Source organism: Myotis daubentonii, chromosome 1 (genome assembly GCF_963259705.1).
Source record: "Myotis daubentonii chromosome 1, mMyoDau2.1, whole genome shotgun sequence".
NCBI lineage: Eukaryota > Metazoa > Chordata > Mammalia > Chiroptera > Vespertilionidae > Myotis > Myotis daubentonii.
The window spans coordinates 65898466-65921639 of NC_081840.1; the positions used below are offsets into that span (position 1 = coordinate 65898466).

Sequence of the window (23174 nt, forward strand, 5' to 3'; positions counted from 1 at the left end):
CAACCAGTATAATTAGGGAGGTGGGGAGAAATTATACTACTGAACTGCCCAAATAACATGGATTGTCTGCCTTCTGTATTCAGAACATTTTCAAACTTACTATTGAAAGGCCTATTGTCGGGTATTTCATCCATAATTCTGGGAAAAAAAGACGTGCATTTACTATAAAATTACACAACATAATTTGTTTATATAACTGGACTTGATCTGTGACCTAGAGTAGTTCAATCTAAAGGATTCCTTTAATAAAAACACTTTTATAAATCGTGATACTGGTTTACATATATCTTAAGATCATCTATTGTGTCCTGGCCAATGTGGCACAGTTGGTTAGAGCGTCATCCTACCATACACCAAAAGGCTGTGGGTTCTCTCTCCCTTCCACTCTCTAAAATCAATTTAAAAACAATTTTTTTAAAGATCATCTATTGTCCTTACCTGCTAAGACGGTATTTATGTCCTGTTATTACCAATGGCAACGGGCATATTACCCACACACACATTGGTATTATGAGGCTAGCCTTTCTTCACTGTAGAACAATTTCTTGATATATACTTGCCGTCAAGTTGTACAAAATTTTGAAGTCTCCATGTAAAACATGCTTCAAGAATTAGAACACCAAAATTCCCTCAAATGGCATGTCAATTTTGAAAACAGTTAAGGAATACTTATGATAAACCTACTTCAGTGGTACCTCTCTCAAATATGACTCGAGGCATTAGGATTCTCTACTCGAACCCAGTACAAACTTCCCAACACCAAGACCTGCTTTATTTATTATAACCAATTTATTTCTTTCAAGTTCACACATTCTGCCTTCCACTCACCAAACTTCTTCTGTTCTTGGATTTCTAAAAAAATAGTCATTTTTCAAAAGCAGAAAAGGAAAGATATATATTTAATATATAAAAGAAAAGGCTAAATCTGACATAATTATATTCTTAAAAACATTCCATTTATTTACAGATGTATAAAAAGGCGAATTATTGGTCTACTGAGATCATGCTTCTTATAGAGTTAGGGTGAGCGCTATTCTCCAGATTCCTCAATTTCTCTTGCTCAACTACATCTTTCATAATCACACATGTAATTTTCATAGATCATTTTCTCCTGGGGGTAAGGTTAAAGGGTAAAGTTTTTGGATTTTTTTAAGTTTCTGTCAAACTTCAGGATTGTTCTGAAGACTGAGCCCTCCTCAAAATAGCCCTGATATCTTCTTAACTCTAAGAGGTCTTGAAAACACCATGATCTTGGGGGTTTGTAATGACATCTGCAGCCTTCCTTGAACACCGGGAATTACCTCTTATTTCCATGTTATTACAACTCTCATAAATAGTCAAATATCTTTCCATTAAGAACTGACTACCTGTTTGTCTATAAAAAAGGGAACAGTGTTCAGAAGCAGAATGGTCCTTCTTTTCCTGAGGATTATCCACTCACTTGCCTGTTCCTTGGCTGACTCTCAAAAGGCATAACAAGAGCTTTGGGAAGTCAGGAGGAAATGTGAGGACAAGATGAGCAAGGAAATAACGGGAAACTGCTATACCTAGATTAAAGTACTAGCATCTCCAAGGACAATTATTAGCAGGGAAGACAGGTGCTGGACTCCTTGGCTAAGGCATGAATGAAATCTGCTGGGTAGAGGGGAGTGGGAAGGATAATGAGAAGCACTCATTACCTACTTCAAGCTTCTTCAGTAACCTTAGAGGAGGGAAAGTTGAATGCTAGATGAGCAAGGTGTAGAAAGGCAAGTAGCACAAAACAAAGAATTTGCTCCCACTGCAATTTGCAGAGGAAAGTTTTCCACCCTTTTCCATCTGTTGATTACCAGAGTTACTAGAAAGGGAACCAACCATGAAAGTAGTAATTTACTGGCTAGAACCATTCCAAAGTTGGTCTCACAACCTAGGTCTGAAGATACACTGAATGGGATTTGGGATAAAGGCGGCAGGGGATGTAGAAGAAATAGCATCACCTAGGCACAGCCCAGGCACTGGAAGCTCTTGTGTTAGTGTTTAACAACACAAGCAAATCCTGTCAATGAAGACAGAACATGGGTTACATTCCAAAATATAATTATTTAAGAAAGGCAAAATGTAGCAGCTAAATCCCAGTCTATACATTTTCAGAATAGTGATTCTTGCCCCCGGGAGTTCCCAAGAGACCCCTCAAGTGCACCATGATTATTTACAAACTAGATAGGAAACATCATTTCTATACTCAATACAAATCTCATCTTCTAGGTTGAAAACTTCAGCCTTTGAGAAATCTGTCAAAACAACTATACAAAAATATAAATATCTTCATCTTTACAGGCTGTCAGTCCTTCATACCCTGACAGCTGAGTGAAAAAGCTCTACAGATCATTGAATCCATGGTAGCAGATAATAAAAAATATATCTTGATTCAAATACTGCCTTATTTCCCTGGTAAAGAGTGCCTTCTGTGACTTTTCTTTACTTAACATCCTGTGCAGGTAATGAATGAAACCTTCAAGCACCAGGAGGCTGGTTTGCTTTGGGAAATATCCAGCCCCACAGTTTTTTATTTTGGCCAGTCTCTGGTCTCGGGAGGGAATGCTTTTCATTTTAGTTATCTCCTGAGTGACATGATTTGTGAAAGGGGGAGGGCTCCCTCTATGCCTACCTCCAAAATATATATTCCAGGTGAAAATCCCTGGTCCTGTGAAATGGTCTTTTCAGTGCCCAAGACAATAAGGGAGAACTAGGTTCTCCCTTGTGTGTGTGTGTTTGTTTTAACATCTCAGAATAATTATCTTAGTAATAAAAGTTAAAAGCATTCCTAATTTGCCAAAAGACTTGGATTGATAATTCTTATTGAAAATGTGAAGGAATGGAAGTTGTCTGGGATATGAAAGGGAGAATTTTGCTGAATGCCACAAAGTATTCACTTTGGTATTCCATGTTATCCCATTCCTCTCCACCTGCTTTTAAAACACCAACTGGAAACTCTATTTTCTGGATCCTTCTGCACAAGTGCATCACCTCCCTTGGATTTCACACCTAAACCATAGCTATCAAACTACAGTTCAGTCCATAGCAGGTCTGAAGTCTCAAGCAGCTTTTTATCTCGTAGGGAACTAGAAAACCACTATGGATCTAGAATCTTATGAATTCCTTAGGTGAAAGGAACACCTCATGTTCAGCAATGGATCAATCACATCTTAGAGAGGATGAGGAGACCCAGCACCACAAATGAGGTAACACATTTTAACATGATTAGAATTTCATAATAGTAATTTCTTACACCAAGGTCAGCAACCTATCCCTTTCTCTACCATTATCCACTGCATCGAAGTCAAGGATCACAGTTCCATGACACAAATAAACAGATGCCAGCAGAGAAAGGAGGTTTCCCCTCACAGCCTGATTTCTGCCTAAGGACCATTAAGTTCATTTCCCTGCAGAACTTGATGAGGCCCCAGAGTTGCCCAATTTGACCGCAATAGGTGCCAATGTAGGCATCACCTTGCTCTCCCGGCTTTCCTGGTCATTCCCTATTAAGTTTCTTTTGTGTCCAACTGACCCAACTTTGGCAGCTACAGGTGCCAAACAAGGCATCACCTTGAGACTCTGACAATCTGCATCACTGGAAGGATTAGCTACTTTTAAACCCAGAGGTGCCAACTTTGGCATAGGCCTCCACACAGTATCTGTAATGCTGTTCTCTAGGCCAGCCTTCATGTGTAGAATGGGGGGTGAGGAAATATTTTCAGACTCTGCAGGGATACTAGAAGTACCCTTCCCTCCATCACTGACTTTCCTGTGGGAGAGAGGGGAATCCTTTATCTCTGAGTCAATAACAATCTTAAGGACATCTGGCTCAGAGGCTGGTTCTACAATTTGTTTTTCATTCTCAGAAAAGTCATCATCTTCCAAGTGCAAGAGGAGGGGACTGGCAGAGTCACTCTCTCCTTGTACATCAGGCAACTCTTTCACACCAGTACCCAAGTGGCCAATCTGGAAACTTGCTCTGTTCCCAGGAGGATGCTTACTGATGAAAGCCGGTCGAGCATCCCCTGGGAACTCTGTATCCATAGAGCTGGGCAGTTCCGCCAGGCTAACAGAGTCATCATTTAGTTGCTGATTAAGAAAGGCAATCTCATTGAGCAGAGAAGTGAGTGTCTCATCCGTATCATCCTCATCTTCCATGTTAGTTAGCAGTTCGCTGGGATCCAGTGCTGCTTCCTCTATAGCTGATGCTGCCTTTCTTAGTTCCATCTCTATGCTTGAGTCTTTCAGATCTTTCATTTTTAATTTATGAAATGAAGACTCCTTTGGCTTCAGTCTCTCCCGTCTTGATCCACTCTCTTTCCATTTATACTGAATCCCTCTCGTATTACCAGAAATCCTTTTGGGTAAGAACTCTTGTGCTTCTTGCACACTGGAAACATCAACCATTTGTGGAAAACCAGAATCTTTATTTGCTAGAAAACCCTGTGTTGGAGCCAATGCCATTCTGCCACCTCTATGGTTGCCTCTGGAAGAGATTCTACCTGAATCTTCAAAGGAGTTATCTTCATTCCTGACAGTGTTTTTCAGGTGGTCAGGTGACTTGCCATCAGGAACTTCATGAGAATATTTGCTGCCACTGGTATCTACCAAACCTCCCTCTGTGGCCAGGGATGTCACATTAACAATTCTTGGCATCATAAATAAGTCATCATTTTCTAGGAGAGAAAAAAATTTCATTTAGATCTACAGTAGTAAGCATCTCTCTCATTCATACCCAATGACCATTTGGAAAATTGTAGTTAAAAAATTCCAGTCTAGAGGAGAAACCAAGATGGCGGCATTGGTAAACACCGGAAATTGCTGCCTCCCACAACAAATTCAAAAACACAACGAAAAGACAAAACGGACATCATCCAGAACCACAGGAAGGCTGGCTGAGTGGAAATTCTACAACTAGAAGGAAAGAGAAAAGCACACTGAGACTCAGAGGAGGTGTGGAAGTGCAGAGATACGGAGGCGCACCCGGCAAGGGCTGGCAACTGAGGACGCGGCTGTCTTTTTGAATCGGGAGGGAGTCACAAGCCCCCGACTGCTCTGAACTTCAGTTCTGGGTGAGTCTCTGGGGACCTAGACTCATACGGGGAGAAACTGGACTGTCTGGCAGCGGGCAGAACTCAGAACTCGAGGGCGGCTTTCTCTCAGAGGTGCTTGGAGCAATTACCGGGACACTGAGACACGGGGCCCCTTAGGGCAGGGCTGAGGATCAGCCATAGCTGTATGCTCCACCCTGTTGATTCCCTGAGACCCCGCCCCACCCAAGCTGCAGCAGAGGCTTTTGCATATGAATGCCCTGGCCCTTTGCAATCTGAAAATTACCTAACAAACTGCAGCTGGGCCAGACAGACCCAGAACTTCCAAGAGAAGGCCCAAGGCCCCACAGCAGCTTGCATTACTTCACAGCTGGGCCTCATTTGGGCACCTCCAAACCCCAAACAAGGAAGAGGAATCTGCAGATCTCCTTGTAGCTCCTGCTGGGTAGCCTCAGGCAGAGGCTAGATTAGCACCTCCTTAGATCCAAGAGCCAGTGTACCCAGTGGTCAGAGTGGGACCATCCAATTACAACTCCTAAGATCCATAACGGACACACTCAGGGGGCAGACTCAGTGAGCACCAAAGCTCCACTGAAGCAAGTCTTGCCTCATAAGGGTGTCTTCAGCACAGAAGTTCTCCTACCATAGACAACAGCTGATTCTCACAGCCAATTGGCCTGGAAGTCAACTCCTCCCAGTGATACCTACAACAATCAAGGCTTAACTACAATAAGACTGTGCACAAAGCCCACAAAGGGGTGCACCAAGAGTGTCCACCTCAGGTAATTGGGGAGGCTGAGCCACTGGGCCCAATAGGACACCTAGCACACAAAACCACTCTACCAACACAGGGAAGCATAAAAAATGCGGAGACAAAGAAACAGGTCACAAATGACAGAAATGGAGGAAAGCAAACGACTGGATATAGAGTTCAAAACCACACTTTTAAGGTTTTTCAAGAACTTTCTAGAAACCGCCAATAAACTTAATGAGAGCCTCAAAAAGTCTGGTGAGACCGCCAATAAATGTAGTGAGACCCTCAAGGTTATGAAAAAGGACCAACTAGAAATTAAGAATACACTGACTGAAATAAAGGATATTATGCAGAGTTCCAACAGCAGACTAGAAGATCGCAAGAATCAAGTCAAAGATTTTTAAATACGAAGAAGCAAAAAACACCCAACTGGAAAATCAAAATGAAAAAAGAACCCCAGAATACGAAGATAATGTAAGGAGCCTCTGGGACAGCTTCAAGCGTACCAACATCAGAATTACAGGGGTGCCAGAAGAAGAGAGAGAGCAAGATATTGAAAATCTATTTGAAGAAATAATGACAGAAAACTTCCCCTACCTGGTGAAAGAAATAGACTTACAAGTCCAGGGAGCACAGAGAACCCCAAACAAAAGGAATCCAAAGAGGACCACACCAAGACACATCATCATTAAAATGCCAAGAGCAAAAGACAAAGAGAGAATCTTAAAAGCAGCAAGAGAAAGACAGTCAGTTACCTACAAGGGAGTACCCATACAACTGTCAGCTGATTTCTCAACAGAAACTTTGCAGGCCAGAAGGGAGTGGCAAGAAATATTCAAAGTGATGAATACCAAGAACCTACAACCAAGATTACTTTATCCAGCAAAGCTATCATTCAGAATTGAAAAGTCAGATAAAGAGCTTCACAGATAAGGAAAAGCTAAAGGAGTTCATCACCACCAAACCAATATTATATGAAATGCTGAAAGGTATCCTTTAAGAAGAGGAAGAAGAAGAAAAAGGTAAAGATACAAATTATGAACAACAAATACACATCTATCAACAAGTGAATCTAAAAATCAAGTGAATAAATAATCTGATGAACAGAATAAACTGGTGATTATAACAGAATCAGGGGCATAGAAAGGGAGTGGACTGACTATTCTTGGAGGGGAAAGGCGTGTGTGGGATGCGGGAAGGGACTGGACAAAAATCATGCACCTATGGATGGGGGGCGGGGGGTAAGCGCGGAAGGTGGGGGGGTAACCAGGTGGAGGGGAGCTATGGGGGGAAAAAAGAGGAACAACTGTAATAATATGAACAATAAAGATTTAATTTAAAAAAATATATATGGATACTGCTTAAAAAAAAAATTCCAGTCTATTTTTATCAAAAAGATAAAAAGAAATCTGTCCTTCAAATTATAGACCTAGCCTAACAATATGTAAAATCCAATAAAAACAACTGGTATTTGAGATCCTAAAACCTAACCATAACCCTAGCCTTAGCACTAGCCCTAACACTAACCCTAATTTAAACCCTAACCTTACAAACATAACACAAAAAAAATGGTATTTGATATTCCATCCTTAATAAAAGTTCCATTTAATTATTTTATAGAAATGCTCCCCAAGTTAATTCTTTATCTTGCCGCAGACATGCATCTTCGTTCTGTTCACCCAATTAACTATTCTGAGGGGAAAGTGAAGCCCCATAGGCAGAACTGAATGACACCTCTAGGCTGTTTAGCAGTATTGCTAGTAGTAAGGATATCCTTGTACCCTAATAGAAATCTAGGTGCCTAAAACCTAAATCACCAAAGTGAGACTTTTCCACTTCTACTTCTTATCCCCAAAAGCAAGTGGTGTTCAAACTGTATCAGGCTGGTCCTATCTAATAAAAGAGAAACATGGTAATTAGCCGTACATCCGCTACCCTTCCCATTGGCTAATCAGGGTGATATGCAAATTAACTGCCAGCCAAGATGGCGGCCGGCAGCCAGGCAGTTTGAAGTGAACATGAGGATTGCTTGCTTCAGTGACGGAGGACTCCAACGTTCCCCGCCTGCCGCTGCCGGCCTCTGAGCTTGCAGTTTGAAACATTGTTACAAATATAGAAGCTAAACAAAACCCCAGAAACCTGCTTTCAGCCAGCCAGGATCTCAGAGCTGGAGTTGAAACAGTGTTTCGATTATAGAACCCAAACAAACCAGATACCTGCTTTCAGCAGCGGAGGCCTAAGGGCTGGAGCCAAGCCTCAGAGCTAAAGCTGGACCAGAAAAAAAAAAAGAAAGAAAAAATGGAGCGGTTGGGAGCTTCAGTCACCTGCCAGCCTGAAAACAGCCCTCGGCCCCTCACCCAGACTGGCCAGGCACCCCAGTGAGGACCCCCACCCTGAAGGGTGTGTAACCAGCTGCAAACAGCCATCATCCCCTCATCCAGGCTGGCCAGGCACCCCAGTGGGGACCCCCCACCCTGATTCAGGACACCCTTCAGGGCAAACCAGCCGGCCCCCGCCCGTGCACCAGGCCTCTATCCTATATAGTAAAAGGGTAATATGCCTCCCAGCACTGGGATCAGCGGAGCCGTGAGGCCTCCCGGCATCGGGATCAGCGTGACGGGGGCAGCGCTCAAACCCCCTGATCAGCCCTGCTCTGTGTTTGACAGGGTGCGGCACCCCAACCCCCTGATCGGCCCTGCTCTGTGACAGGGTGCAGCGCCCCAACGCCCCCCCACGGGCCCTGCTCTGTGTGTGACGGGGTAGAGCCATAACCTCCCCATCGGCCCTGCCCTGAGTGTGACAGGGTGCGGCGCCCCAACCCCCTGATCTGCCCTGCTCTGTGTGTAACAGGGGGCGGTGCCCCAACTCCCCTATCGGCCCTACTCTGTGCGTGACAGGGGGGAGTTCCCCAACCCCCTGATGAGCCCTGCTCTGTGCGTGACAGGGGGCAGCGCCCCAATCCCGATTGGCCCTGCTCTGTGCGTGACAGGGGGTGGCGCTGCAACCTCCCCATCAACCCTGCCTTGAGTGTGACAGGTGGCGGTGCTCCAACCCCCCAATCGACCCTACCCTGAGCGTGACTGAGGGTGGCATCGCAACCTCCCAATCCGCCCTGCTCTGTGCATGACAGGGGGCGGCGCCCCAACTCTCCAATCAGCCCTGCTCTGAGCCCGACCAGGGGCTGCACCTGGGGATTGGGCCTGCGCTCTGCCACCCGGGAGCAGGCCTAAGCCAGCAGGTCATTATCTCCCCAGGGGTCCCAGACTGCGAGAGGGCACAGGCCGGGCTGAGGGACCTCCCCTCCCCCCCAGTGCACAAATTTTTGTACACCGGGCCTCTAGTTGAATATAATACACAATTGACAAATACTTCTTAGTACCCAAAACTAAAACAATGACTCTTTATCTTCTTCCTACTCTCACATCTTTTTAATTCTTTTCCTAGTTAGAAATAACTAGAGATCACAAAATAATTCCCAATCCTAGGTAAAAAAAAACCAAAACACCGAAACCGGTTTGGCTCAGTGGATAGAGCGTCGGCCTGCGGACTGAAGGGTCCCGGATTCGATTCCAGTCAAGGGTATGTACCTGGGTTGCGGGCACATCCCCAGTGGGAGATGTGCAGGAGGCAGCTGATCGATGTTTCTCTCTCATCAAAGTTTCTAACTCTCTATCTCTCTCCCTTCCTCTCTGTGAAAAATCAATAAAATATATTTAAAAAACAAACAAACCCAAAACAATCAATACCACAGATGGAGCCAAATGTGTTCCAAAAAGAGGGTCATTTCTTACCAAGGCACATTTGAGTAAAAAAGTTCTTCATGATTACAGAACACATTCAAAGGCTTTCTCTATCACGGTGGGATATCAGGGATAACTCTTTTTCGCTATCCATAAAGACCACCACCTATGACATACCTGATTGAGCCACAGCACTTCTGGCAAGTTGAGGCTTCAGATCTGCTTCTAATAGAGCAGGAGAAACAGTTACCACTGGTCCTGAAAATAGGGGACCTTTTAAGGTGAGCAATTGCCCTTGTGGAGTCATCACGATGTTGGCAGAGGTGTGTGGAGTGTTAGATGGTGAGGTATTTTCTGTAAGGAAGATCAGAGATTAGTTAAGGATTAAAAATCTTCAACTAATGCAAGTATAGCCTATGAGTCTAGGACCATGGTCAGCAAACTGCGGCTTTTGAGCCACATGCGGGTCTTTGGCCCCTTGAGTGTGGCTCTTCCTAATAAGCCTTAGGAGTACCCTAATTAAGTTAATAACAATGTACCTACCTTTATAGTTTAAGTTTAAAAAATTTGGCTCTCAAAAGAAATTTCAATCATTGTATTATTAATATTTGGCTCTGTTGACTAATGAGTTTGCGGACCATTGGAGATATCCCTAAAACTACACAGACTTAAAAGGCATGAAGTAAATTTCAAATTTAGTGAAGGAACCCCAACTTGGAATTTACTTTCTGAACCACTTTTCATTGAATAATGGTTACCTATCCACTGGTTCTCCTGTTTCGTTTTGTTTTTTGTTGTTGTTAATCCTCACCCAAGGATATTTTTTTCATTAAGTTTTAGAAAGTGTGGAAGGGAGGGAGGGAGGGAGGGAAAGGTGGGGGGAGATAGAAACATTGACAGGAGAGACTTATCGATTGGTTTGCCTCCTGCATGTGCCCCAAACAGAGCCAGGGATTGAGCACCTGCAATTCAGGTACATGCCCTGGACCGATCTGCAACCCTTTAGTGCACGAGCCAACACTCTAACCACTGAGCCACAATGGCCAGGGCCACTAGTTCTTCTAATGCTCAGAATTTGTTATTATTGAGGAATAGAGTTATGGAACCACTTTTTGATGGAAAGCTTCTGATAGTCTTGATGATGAATCTGGATGAAGACACACAATGCTAATCCTAGGCTTGCTTGCTTTCCTATATACCTCTAACAATTTATTTCAAATTTCTAGACCTCAGTTTTTCTATTTGTGAAATGAGCTGACTGGATTAAATGATCATTAAAATCCTTTCTTAGCAATAACATGATTTGATTCTGCAATGTTAAAACTAACTTATACTTCAGTGTTTATCAGTACTATCTTAGTTGATTTTAAAAACCAATAATCCTGGCCCTAGCCAGTTTAGCTCAGTAGATAGAGCGTCGGCCTATGATCTGAAGATTGCGGTCAAGGGCACCTGCCAGGGTTGCAGGCTCGAGCTCCAGTAGGGGGCATGCAGGAGGCAGCCAATCGATGATTCTCTCTCATCATTAATGTTTCAATCTCTCTCTCCCCCTCTGAAATCAATAAAAATATATTTAAAAACAAAAAACAAATTTCCTGGTTCATACACTAGGCCACTCCAAGAATAGAAAAGGATATACCATTCTCTAAGGATATACAAAAACAATGTAAAATTAGTATCATCTCACTTCCAAAAATCAAGGCAGGATAGAGGAATAAGTTTGAACCAATTCATAACCTGGAGAGTATCATCCTAAGTGAAATAAGTTAGTCAGAGAAAGACAAGTATCACATGATCTCACTCATATATGGAATCTAATTAGCAAAAAAACCTGATGAACAGCGTGGATCCAGAGACATGGAAGCATGGAACATAGTGTGGAATCTTGGAGAGAAGGCGGGGGAGGGTAGGTGGGTGGGAGGTAATCAACCAAAGACCTTGTATGCATATATGCATAACCCATGGATGCAGACAGTGGGTGGAGAGGGCCTGGGGCAGGGGTAGGCTAGAGGGGGGTCAATGGGAGAAAACGGGATATGTGTAATACTTTCAACAATAAAGATTAAAAAAAACAATTTACTTTGTTCCTCAAAGCAATTCATTTATAGGCAATCTGATTCAACAAAATTAAATTTTTAAAATCTTCTAATGTATTTGTCTCAGCTAGACCCAAACTTCCTCATGACTGATAAGCAGAACTGCAAGGAAAGAGTTCATGTATAAAGTCTGAAAAGATGGCAGCCTATGAAATATTCACTGAAACACTAGAGGGAAAATATATGACTGTACACTGTATTAGAAGTAGGTCTTAAATGTTATCATGACTGGTAACTTCTTAAGATTTGGTTGAATGTAAAAGCTAGAAACTGAAATCTAATGTAGTAAATGTTCTACTTTTTATATAACCACTAGAGGCCTGGTGCACGAATTCATGCATGGGTGGGGTCTGGCCAGCCTGCCCCAATCTGCCAATTAGGGGCAGCTGGCTGGCCGGGGGGGAGGTGCTGCGGGCGGTTGGTCGGCTGGCCCCACCCCCTGGTCGAACTCCCGGTAGAGAGGAAAATTTGTATATTACCTTTTATTATATAGAACATTTAATTCATTCATTTACAACTAAATTATGGCCACAAGATTCAGTTCACTGAACTAAACTAAACTGAACTGATGATCATATTAAGAAAAGCAAAGAATGGCCCTCCTACCTGTGGCCTGGTCTCTTTTTCTGGAAAGAATCAAAGGTTGCCCCTTCCTGTTATTTATAAATATCTGTCCGAGATCTACAGATGATGCAGAAGATCCTTCCTGCTGTTTGCTAGTTCTGGGAGACACATCAAACTCATCTGATCCCATCTTCTTTTTTCTTTTTTGTGCCTCTAGTGCTTGCTGTTTTGCATAAATATACTCTAGCTTCTTCAGGACCACTTCTTCTGTCTTACCTATAGGTTGACAAGGAATAAATTGTCACTCTCTAATGACCCCACATAATAATGAGAAATAGAGTCAACTGAAATCCAGTTGATTTAACTATATTCCCCAAAACTATGGAAGGCAAGAGTGATTATAAACCAAGAGAAACCGCCCCATTTAGTCAAAAGATAACTCTGACGTTAATTATGGGAACCAAGCCTTAAACTAGAATATCTGAAAGAGCTATTGAGAATTTCTCTTTACTAAAACGGTTATCATACTCTTTACCAAAGATCATTTACATATCTCACCTGAAAGAGATGATACTTTCCGTATCAAAATATTTCTTTTTCGAGTCAGGAGATTTTTCTGTCCTATCAACTTGTCAGCTTGATCTGTTAGTCCCTGAATTTCGCTGAATGCCTAAAAATAGAAATAATAATATCTCAATCAACTTGCTCTTCCTACACAACTTCTTTAATAAAAAAAATTTAATCTAATATTTTAGAGAATTTTATAATGCCATTTAAAATAATCCCTATATTATTTTTTGTTAAACTGCAGGCTTTCTGGCTGGTAATTCTAAGGAACATGATTATTTCCAAAAAGCATCACTGATACTTACCTGGCAGGGGAGATACCATGATCACAAAAAGCATCACTGAGTGGGTAACAGATGTTTCCACAACTACAAGGTGTTACAAAACGTTCTACTCTGTTTAGATTTTAATAAATCAACTTTAAAGTCATTTCCCAGTCAAAGTAAAATCTGATTGAAATAACTTTGTTTAGAGAACTATGAATGCTTGCCTTGTACTCCCCTCCAACTTCTACTTTAAAAGCAACTTATATGAAATTGCCTTAGACAGTCGACATGCAAACTTAAAACTTTCACTAGCTTGAATATTTCAGATTTTCTTTTAAAAGGACTGTTGTTAAGAAGTATGTTAAAATATCACTTATGTTGTGCTTTTCACTGTGATAAATTGTTCTAAGTGCTATGGAGCACACCAATGTACAGAGACTGTGCTAAATAGAGCTTACTAGGGTTTTTGCTTTATTTGAAGGAAGGATGGCTCTGTCGATTAAGAATCTGGCTTTTAATGAAAAGCTACTCTGACACAACAAAAAAACTCTTCCCTCTGAAGAATGTATTGGGCCTTCACTCGTCCATATTCAAATGTTAAATATAACTCTATTTCAACCTCCCTTGTGTGGTAATACTTTATCTTTTCTGTTTAGAAGATTCTTAGTCAAGCTCTTAATGTCTATACAGAACACTTACCCTAGTAAGAATGAGACTTTTGGAAACCTTGGAAGAGTGAAGTAATCCCAATGTGATCTTCAATTTCTCAAAGAGATCCCTCATTTCACCACGCCGGCGCCGCTCATTGGCAGTGTGCGTCCGGCGATAATAAGCAAAAGCTTCTGCTTCTTTCTGTAATTTTTCACTCCAGTATTCAGGCTTCAGTTTTATAGAAACTGGTGAAGTCTGTACAAACAAAAAATGAACACCTAAATATCTTTCACATGTACCTTGCCGCTTCCTCCATCCCAAATGGCATTGCTCTATATCAGGCACCCACCATCTTCTGCCTGAACTATCATAGCCTCTCAACATACTACTAATCTATCCTTCCTCAAAATCTAACAATGTAAGTTCCTTTTTTTTTTGAATTTAACGATGCAAATTCTTAATCTAACATTTAAAACTCAAACTTTGCATTTTTTCAGAAAATTTTTTCTTGACCCTCAGGATGCCTTAGTCATGCTTTCTCTCTTATTTCAATTTTTTAAAAATTATGTACTATATAGCCCGGCCAGTGTGTCTCAGTGGCTGAGCATCCACCTATGAACTACTAGGAGGTCACGGTTCAATTCCCCATCAGGGCACATGCCCTGGTTGCAGACTCAGTCCCCAGTAGGGGGCGTGCAGGAGGCAGCCGATCAATGATTCTCTCTCATCATTGTTTCTCTCTCTCTCTCTCTCTCTCCCCCTTCCTCTCTGAAATCAATAAAAATATACTAAAAAAAATTTTTTAAATTATGTATTATAGATGCAGGAAGTAATAGATGCACATAGGGTTTTTAATATAAATATTTAAAAGGTTTATAATGAAAAGCAACTGTGCCCTTCACCTGTACATAAACCCACAGAAACCACTTGATCCTTTTTTTATTATTTTAATTGATTTCAGAGAGAAAGAGAACGATAGAGATAGAAACATCAATGATGAGAGAATCATTGATTGGCTGCCTCCTGCACGCCCGACACTGGGATCAAGCCCGCAACCCAGGCATGTGCCCTGACTGGGAATCGAACCATGACCTACTGTTTAATAGGTCAATGCTCAACCACTGAGCCACATCAGCCAGGCCACTTGATGCTTACAGATGCTTTTTTGGCTCTTAAAACTATACCTTAACAATAAATACTAACATAAGCATATGCTTGTCAATTTTCAATGCTATCTATCCACTTCCTATTATGTAAAAGAGAATTTAGCCCACACCACTCTCATCATTTCATCATCCCATCTTCCTAATATAAACATATCATTAATTTTAGTTCTTCTATTGATCCCTTTGCAACTTGAATACTGATCTCAATCTCTTACTTCATCAGTAGACAGTATTTCTGTAAAATGAGGTTACCAGCACTTGTTTATCCTTCCCCTTATTTCTTCTTTGCTCTTCCATCTCCCAATTTGTCATTTGTATTTAAACATTTTTCAACACTAAAACTAAGTCTTCCACACTTTATTTGTGATAATACAGGTTTTAAAAAATCACTAACAGTGGATACCCTATTATGACAATGTGAATACTATTTATACAAAGTAATAAATACATTTCCTGTCTTCCTATAATTTCTTGATTTTGTTTTTCCCTCTCTGATGTGTCTAGTTGTCTTTTTTTTTTTTATCTGACACTGTCTTTATCATAACCCTGCTAGTACTGAAACTCTTATATAAAATTATTGTCTTTTTTTCCCATTGATGTTTAGAAAGAGAAAGAGAGGGAGGAAATTTTGTTGTTCCATTTATTTACACATTTATTGATTGATTCTTGTATGTGCCCTGACCAGGGATCCAACCCCAAACCTTAGCATATTGGAACAACACTCTAACCAACTAAGCTACTTGGCCAGAACTAAAATTACTTTCTTTCTAAAGTTAAACTTGTTGAGCATTAGTATAGTACGGGAGAATAAAAGATATAACAAGAGAGAATAAAGTCTAATACCAAGTTTAAATATAGCAAAACATTATAAATAATTTGCATGTCATAATTAGGGCATAAAAACAATGGATTGTATAAATAAGTTATGAAAAATATTTTATCTGAAAAATGTTTTAATATGAATGAAAAAATATAGTAATATGTACAAAATTGATTACAAGCATGTAAATATGTATCATGTGATCCCCAAAATCAGATCAAACTCAAACTAACCATACCAAATGGTTTTTAAGAAAGAATCTGAATACCACCCTTCAACTCAACCCAACCTCTATCACTATCTTTATCTCTTAAATTAAGAAGACAAGCCCTAACCCATTTGGCTCAGTAGATAAATTTATTTGTTCAAAATAGTTTTTCTCATCTTTCAATCTTTTTATAGTGCTACTAGGGGCCTGGTGCACGAAATTCGTGCACTGGGTGTGTGTGGGGAGGGGAGTGTCCCTCAGCCCAGCCTGCCCCCTGTCACATACTGGGAGCCCTCAGGCGTTGACCCCCATCACCCTCCAATCGCAGGATCGGCCCCTTGCCCAAGCCTGACGCCTCCGCCAGAGGTGTCAGGCTTGGACAGGGGACCCCCATCTCCCCCTGATCACTGGCTCTGGCCCCCACCCAGGCCTGAGGCCTCTGGCCCAGGAATCATGCCTGGGCAGGGGACCCCCATCTCCCTCTGATCGCTTGCTCCACCCCCCGCCCAAGCCTGACGCCTCTGACCCAGGCTTCAGGCCTGGGCAAGGGGACCATCATATCCCCCCAATCCCCGGCTCCGCCCCCCACCCAGGCCTGATGCCTCGGCCAGAGGAGTTGACCCTCATCACCCTCCGATCACCAATCACCGGATCGGCCCCTTGACCAGGCCTGAGGCCTCCGGCAGAGGTGTCAGGCCTGGGCAGGGGACCCCCCCAGCTCCCCGTGGTTGCAGGCTCCTCCCCTGCCCAGGCCTAACACCTCTGGCTGAGGCGTCCGGCCCAGGCAGCGGGGACCCGCAGCTGCAGCGGCCCCGCGATCGTGGGCTCCGCTTTAGGCCCAGGCAAGGGACCCCTAGCTCCCAGGACTGCCAGCTTCGACCATGCCCAGCTCCCATCGCTGGCTCCACCCCTACTTCCTGCTATCACTGGCCAGGGCGGAAAAGGCACCTGATTCTCCGATCATGGCTGGGGGGCAGGGCAAAGGCGGCCCCAGGGCCGCCTTTGCCCTGCCCCCCAGCTCTTAGCTCCCCCCTGGGTTTCCAATCACTGTCAGTGGCAGGGGGCTTCTTCCTGCTTTCCCTTTCGCCTCCCTGCATTGTGCCTACATATGCAAATTAACCGCCATCTTGTTGGCAGTTAACTGCCAATCTTAGTTGGCAGTTAACTGCCAATCATAGTTGGCAGTTAATTTGCATATAGCCCTGATTAGCCAATGAAAAGGGTATCGTCGTACGCCAATTACCATTTTTCTCTTTTATTAGATAGGATAATAGTGCTCTCTACTAAACTTGCTTTTTCATTCTTTAAAAAGTCAATTTTTGGCCCTAATCGGTTTGGCTCAGTGGATAGAGCATTGGCCTGCGGACTGAAGGGTCCCAGGTTCGATTCCGGTCAAGGGCATGTACCTTGGTTGCAGGCACATCCCCAGTAGGGGCTGTGCAGGAAGCAGCTGATTGATGTTTCTCTCTCATCGATGTTTCTAACTCTCTCTCTCTCGCCCTTCCTCTCTGTAAAAAATCAATAAAATATATTTTTTAAAAAAGAAGACAGAATAGTGCCCTAGCTGGTTTGGCTCAGTGGATAGAGCATCGGCCTGCGGACTGAAGAGTCCCGGGTTCGATTCCGGACAAGGGCACATGCCCAGGTTGTGGGCTTGATCCCCAGTAGGGGGTGTGCAGGAGGCAGCCGATCAATGATTCCCTCATCATTGATGTTTCTCTCTCTTTCCCTCTCCCTTCCTTTCTGAAATCAATAAAAATATAGTAAAAAAAAAAAAGACAAAATAGCAAGTGGAAAATTGCCGGGGTCCAGCCCCAGCGGGTCCAGGGGTCCCCAAAGGTGTAGACGGAGTCGGCGAAGAAGGAATGACACGGAGACAGCGTTCAGTTGATCAGCAACCTAGCCAGGATCTCTAGCCCGGATCTCCAGAGAGGCTCTGCTTCGGATCTCCAGCGAGGTTCTGTAGCCATGTTCCCTCGCTAGGTTCTCCAGCCAGGTTCTGTCCAGGCTCTCCAGTCAGGTTGTGTCCAGGTTCCAGTCAGGTTCTCCTGCCAATCTCTGTAGTCAGGTTCAGTCCAGGATCCCTTGCCATGTTCTCCCGCTAGTCTCTGTCTCTAGGCTCTGAGGCCAGTCCCTCTCCAGGATCCTCCAGCATGCTCTCTCCAGCGAAGTTCTTCTGTCTCTAGGCTCCGTGTAGGTTCTGTCTTCTTGATTCTGTTCTAAGTTCTGAGTGTTTCTGTCTTGTTACAACTGTATTTATACCAGTTGATTCAATCCTATCAATCTCTATTACAAAGGTTAGGGCGTTTCTTATCTCCATTCCAGGGAGAAAAGATTATGTAGTTTAAGCATGATTGTTCGTAGTTAAAGGGATTAATTACCCGGCTGGCACTTAGTTGAGGGGTTTTATTCCCTCCCTAACTTCAGGGGAAAATCCCTACCTGGGGATTCAACCTTTCTTGGAGAGGTGACCTTGGTTAAAACACAGCGCCAAGAAGGTGAGCAAACATATTAAGAACCGTATGCCATATATGCCAGGTCCCTTGAAACAGCAAGGATGGACCGGCTCCCGGCAGAAAATGATTTAAACTACCAAACTCTCTTGCATTCTTAATGTCAATAAGGATAAAGAAAAAACTTGGCTTAATTATACCATGATATACAGTAAATATATTAATAAAATCAAAGGAGGGTTTAATTTCATGGCTCCTTAAACTGCTAGCCATCATTATAGAGAATAATTAATTTTTAGGTTACTGAAAAATCACTGAAGAATGCCAGCTTGTTTTATAGCATATCATTATATTAAAGGATTAAAATGGTCAAGAAATTTATAAAACCTGATACGCACATCAATTTTAATTAAATGCATAATTTAATTTAATTGCATCCATTTTAATGCTTCTAAATTATTCTACCATCTGGGTAGAAGAGAGAATTAAGAAGAGAAATAACATTAAAAATATAATTTCATTAAGGGTTAAAAAAAAAGCTGACTATATTAACTCACTAGTAAGACTAACCCTGAATATAACTAATACTAGGGGCCTGGTGCACAAATTCGTGCACTAGGGCGGGGGGGGGGGGGGCGGTCCCTCAGCCCAGCCTGCCCCCTCTCACATACAGGGAGCCCTCAGGGGATGTCCTAGTGACGGCTTAGACCCACTCCTTGCTCCCCTTGGGGATAGGACCTAAGCCGCAGTCTGGCCTCCCTTTGTGGGAGGTGACCGGGCTGATCAGGGGAAGGCACCAGCCCCATCACCCCGCTGCTGCAGCCACTGCCAGTCACCACAGCCAGCAAGGTTTTTTCATCAACACGGACTCCAGTCCCTTCACCATGAAAAAATGACATCTTTCTTTAGGCATTTTCAAGATGTGTCTTTCATATAATAATAATTTATTTTTTTTTTTTTATCCTCACCTGAGGATATGTTTCCATTGATTTTTAGAGAATGTGGAAGAGAAAAGGAAAGACAGAGCTAAGGCATTATCCACTGAGCCAAACTGGCTAGGGCAGGATATGACATTTCTTAGCCCTCCAGCAGCGGACCTTCGTTTTTTTTCACCAGGAGTGTGGTGAAAAACCCTAAATTACTAAGAATATTACCAGTGGCATACAGGGAGCTTAACCAATGAGTGGTCAGAAAAGGTGTTTCTCCTCTGTAGTTCACACCAATCACTGGCTTGCCTCCTCACCCCCAGGCCTGACGCCTCTGGCCCAGGCGTCAGGCCTGGGCAGGGGACCCCCAGGCCCTCCGATTGCCGGCTCCGCCCCCCGCCCAGGCCTGACGCCTAGGCCAGAGGTGTCAGGCCTGGGAAGGAGACCCCCATCTCCCTCTGATCTCCAGCTCGGCCCCCCACCCAGGCCTGACGCCTCTCGCCGAGGCATCAAGCCTGGGCAGGGTACCCCCAGACCCCCTCCAATTGATGTCTCTGCCCCCTGCCCAGGCCTGATGCCTAGGACAGAGGCGTCAACCTCCATCACCCTCCGATCGCTGGATCGGCCCCTTGCCCAGGCCTGACGCCTCCACCAGGGCGCTGTCCCGCCCTGCCTGCAGTATGCAAATTAGCTGCCATCTTTATTGGCGGTTAATTTGCAAATTGCACTGATTAGCCAATGGGAGGCATAGCGAAGGTATGGTCAATTACCATGTTTGTCTATTATTAGATAGAATAATTATCATTAAATATATTATAACTACCTTTCGACTTCTTTCAGCAGCTTTTTCATCTGCAGACATATGGGTACGGCACCTAGATAAAGATAGTATTTTTCAATGTCTTACTAAAATTCAGTAATCTAAGATCTATTTTCACAACTATATTAAACCAAACCATCTCAAATTGTCTAAATTGTAACTAGCTTCTTTCCTCCAAGGTCTGATATGTGGCAATATAACTTATTTCTTTCTCTAATAAACGGTGTCCAAATAGTCCCTAACACTAATTACTTTTTCAATCACAACATACTTCAAACATACAAACCAGTATAAACAAACACATAATGGAAATCCAGGTATCTACCACCCAGCTTGAGAAATAAAACCTCTAAAAACTAAGAGCAGCTGTACTCAATACCATGTCCTTGTTCCTTCTCATAGGTAAACACTCCCAAACTGAGTTTACCATGCATATATTTACAGTTTTATTATATATTTACAGTTTTATTAGGTATGTAGGATATATCTCTAAATAGAAAATATTACATAGCACGTTAAACATTATATATTAAGTGTAGGGTATCTTTATTTAACTGATCTGTTCCACTCACCTTACATCTGAGACATGTTGATACAATTACAGTTCTCTTTCAATCATTTTAAGTGTGAATTTTCTAAAATTTATTTTTTCGGAATGTTAGTAGTTGCTTAGGTTGTTTACAAATTTGGACAATGCTGCAGTGGATAGTCCCATACATGACCCCTTGTACATGCTTTTTTAGGGCATATATCTAGGAGTAGAATAGATGAATACAAGGCGCGTACATCTTCAACTTTAGTAATGTCACACTTCTCACCAAATGGTTTTAACAATTTACACTCCCCACCTGTAGTATGTTCCCATTGCTCCACAATTAGTACTATCAGAAATTTCAATTTTGCCAATCTTATGGGTGTGAATTGATAAAGTCATTGTGGTTTAAATTTGCATTTCCCTAATTACTTGTGAGGTTCAACAAATTTTCGTTGTGTACTAGCTATCCAGGTTTCCTTGTGTGAATGGCCTGAGATAACCATTATTTCCTTTAATAACTGAATTATTTTTTTCTTACTGACTTGTAACAGTTTATATTCTTGTTAGTAATTCTTTGTCAAACACTGTAAATATTTCTTTTACAGTTTAAGTTTGGCTTCTCACTGTTTTCTTGGTGTTCTAGTAGACAAAAAATTTTAAATTCTTAATAATCTGCTGTTTTACAACAGTTTGTGCTCTGTGTGTTTTGGTTATTCTTGGTCCTTTATTTATTAATTGATATGAGAGAGAGAAAGATTTGTTGCTCCACTTATTTATGCACTCACTGGTTGATTCCTGTGTGTGCCCTGACAGGTCTTGGCCCTTTACTTCAGTTCATTAACTTGGTATACCTCCATTTAGTGAATTTTTCTTCAATGTCTTTCAATAACATCTTATAAAACTTTTGTTAATAGTCCCAGGTTTCTTTCTGTTACTACTGGTAGTTTTTAGAAAACATTTTTTATTTGTTGCTATTATTTAGGAACTCAATTTTTACTATGCTGAACTTAAATATCCAGCCAATACTGCTAAACTTAATTAAGTCTAATTAAGTTTTTAAGAGATTTAAACTCTTTCAAGCTTAACCAGTAGGCAACTGAGTAGCCTCCAATTAGCGCTCTGGAATAAAGAAAACTACTAGTAGGACTACTTTCCCCTCCCTTAGACTTTCTCAACATTACTTTATCTTTGTGACAGCATGGATGGACCTGGAGATCATTATGCTAAGTAAAATAAACCAGCCAGAGAAAGACAAGCACTGTATGATTTCATTCATATGTGAAATCTGGTGAACAAAATGAACTAACAAGCAAAATATGGACAAACACATAGAGAACAGGCTGACAGCTGTTGGGGGAAGGGACGGGGAAGGGAGACTGGGAAGTATGGAGGGATTAAGCAATAAGGGGGGAAAAAGAGAAAAAAAACTCTTGGGCATGTACAACAGTGTGGTGACTGCCGGGGGAAGAGGGTACAGGGCAGTGAAGGAGGGTATAGGGGGAATAAATGGTGATGGAAGAAGACTTGACTTGGGGGTGATGTACAATACAGTATACAGATGACGTGTTGTGGAATTGTGCACCTGAAACCTATATAATTTTGTTAACCAGTGACACCCCAATAAATTTTTTTTAAATTACTTTCTCAACTCATTACTACTTTATATGGTGGTTAATGTCTTAATCTTTTAAAGATAATGGAACTGCCTGGCCAGCGTGGCTCAGTGGATGAGCGTCAACCTATGAACCATGAGTTCACGGTTCGATTCCTGGTCAGGGCACATGCCCTGGTTGCCGGCTTGATCTCCAGTGGAGAGGTGTGCAGGAGGCAGCCAATTGATATTTCTTTCTCATCAGTTTTTCTGTCTCTCTATTCCCCTCCCTTCCTCTCTCTAAAATCAATTTAAAAAAAAAAGACTTTGTCCAAGCTTAAGTACCTACAAACTAGCAAAACTAGTATATGAATACCAGAGTGTATAGGTTCCAAAAGCATGTTATTCATATTTACACTGTCTCCTAGCAATAACCAAGGCAAGTTAATTACCTCTGAATTCCAGCTCCTCTCTCCTCATTTACTAATCAGAAAAAAAGCTAGAGTAATAAAAAAACCAAGTTAGTTACTCTAGAGCTCCTAAATAGAAGTTTTGTTTATGGTCAAAAAACAATAACCCAAAAAGAAATAAAACTTACGTCTGTTTAAAAGTCTGTGTGTGGGTAGGTGTGGTCTTCATTTGGTCAACATTAATTTCCTCAGAGAACTCTTCCACAGTCTCAATGTCCACCTGTTCCTCCTCATCCTCAATGAATTCTACACAGTTTTCCTGAAACACAACATTCCAACAGTAAATAAAGTATTGGGAAGCAAGCACACCTAAACTATTCAATTGAATACTCCCCTTGAAAAACCAACTAGTGCCAAGCACTGATCTTATACCAGGAATACTGATAATCCTAAATTTGTTAATCATAAGAGGGAATTAACTCATAAAAATATGGATGAAGCTAAAAACTAAGAATTACATAATTAAAAAATCACATGTAGT

The 23174-nt window shown here is 42.2% G+C and overlaps 1 protein-coding gene across 19 annotated transcripts in view; it reads right to left on the bottom strand.

Moving 5' to 3' along the window:
- Positions 1 to 881: 881 nt before the first annotated feature.
- Positions 882 to 23174, bottom strand: part of MGA (MAX dimerization protein MGA) — a 136123-nt gene continuing 113830 nt past the window's right edge. For 16 of the 19 annotated variants that reach the window (XM_059704652.1, XM_059704749.1, XM_059704646.1 and 13 more), the window contains 7 exons: positions 22822 to 22952; positions 20101 to 20152; positions 13753 to 13959; positions 12779 to 12890; positions 12263 to 12496; positions 9738 to 9914; positions 882 to 4691 (listed from right to left, as the gene is read on the bottom strand). In XM_059704652.1, coding sequence (XP_059560635.1) covers positions 3415 to 4691; positions 9738 to 9914; positions 12263 to 12496; positions 12779 to 12890; positions 13753 to 13959; positions 20101 to 20152; positions 22822 to 22952 — 2190 coding nt within the window. In that variant the 3' untranslated portion in view covers positions 882 to 3414. Of the gene's footprint in view, positions 4692 to 9737; positions 9915 to 12262; positions 12497 to 12778; positions 12891 to 13752; positions 13960 to 20100; positions 20153 to 20622; positions 20850 to 22821; positions 22953 to 23174 lie in introns of those variants that run through there. The other 3 variants (XM_059704698.1, XM_059704760.1, XM_059704771.1) reach the window with 3 other exon arrangements.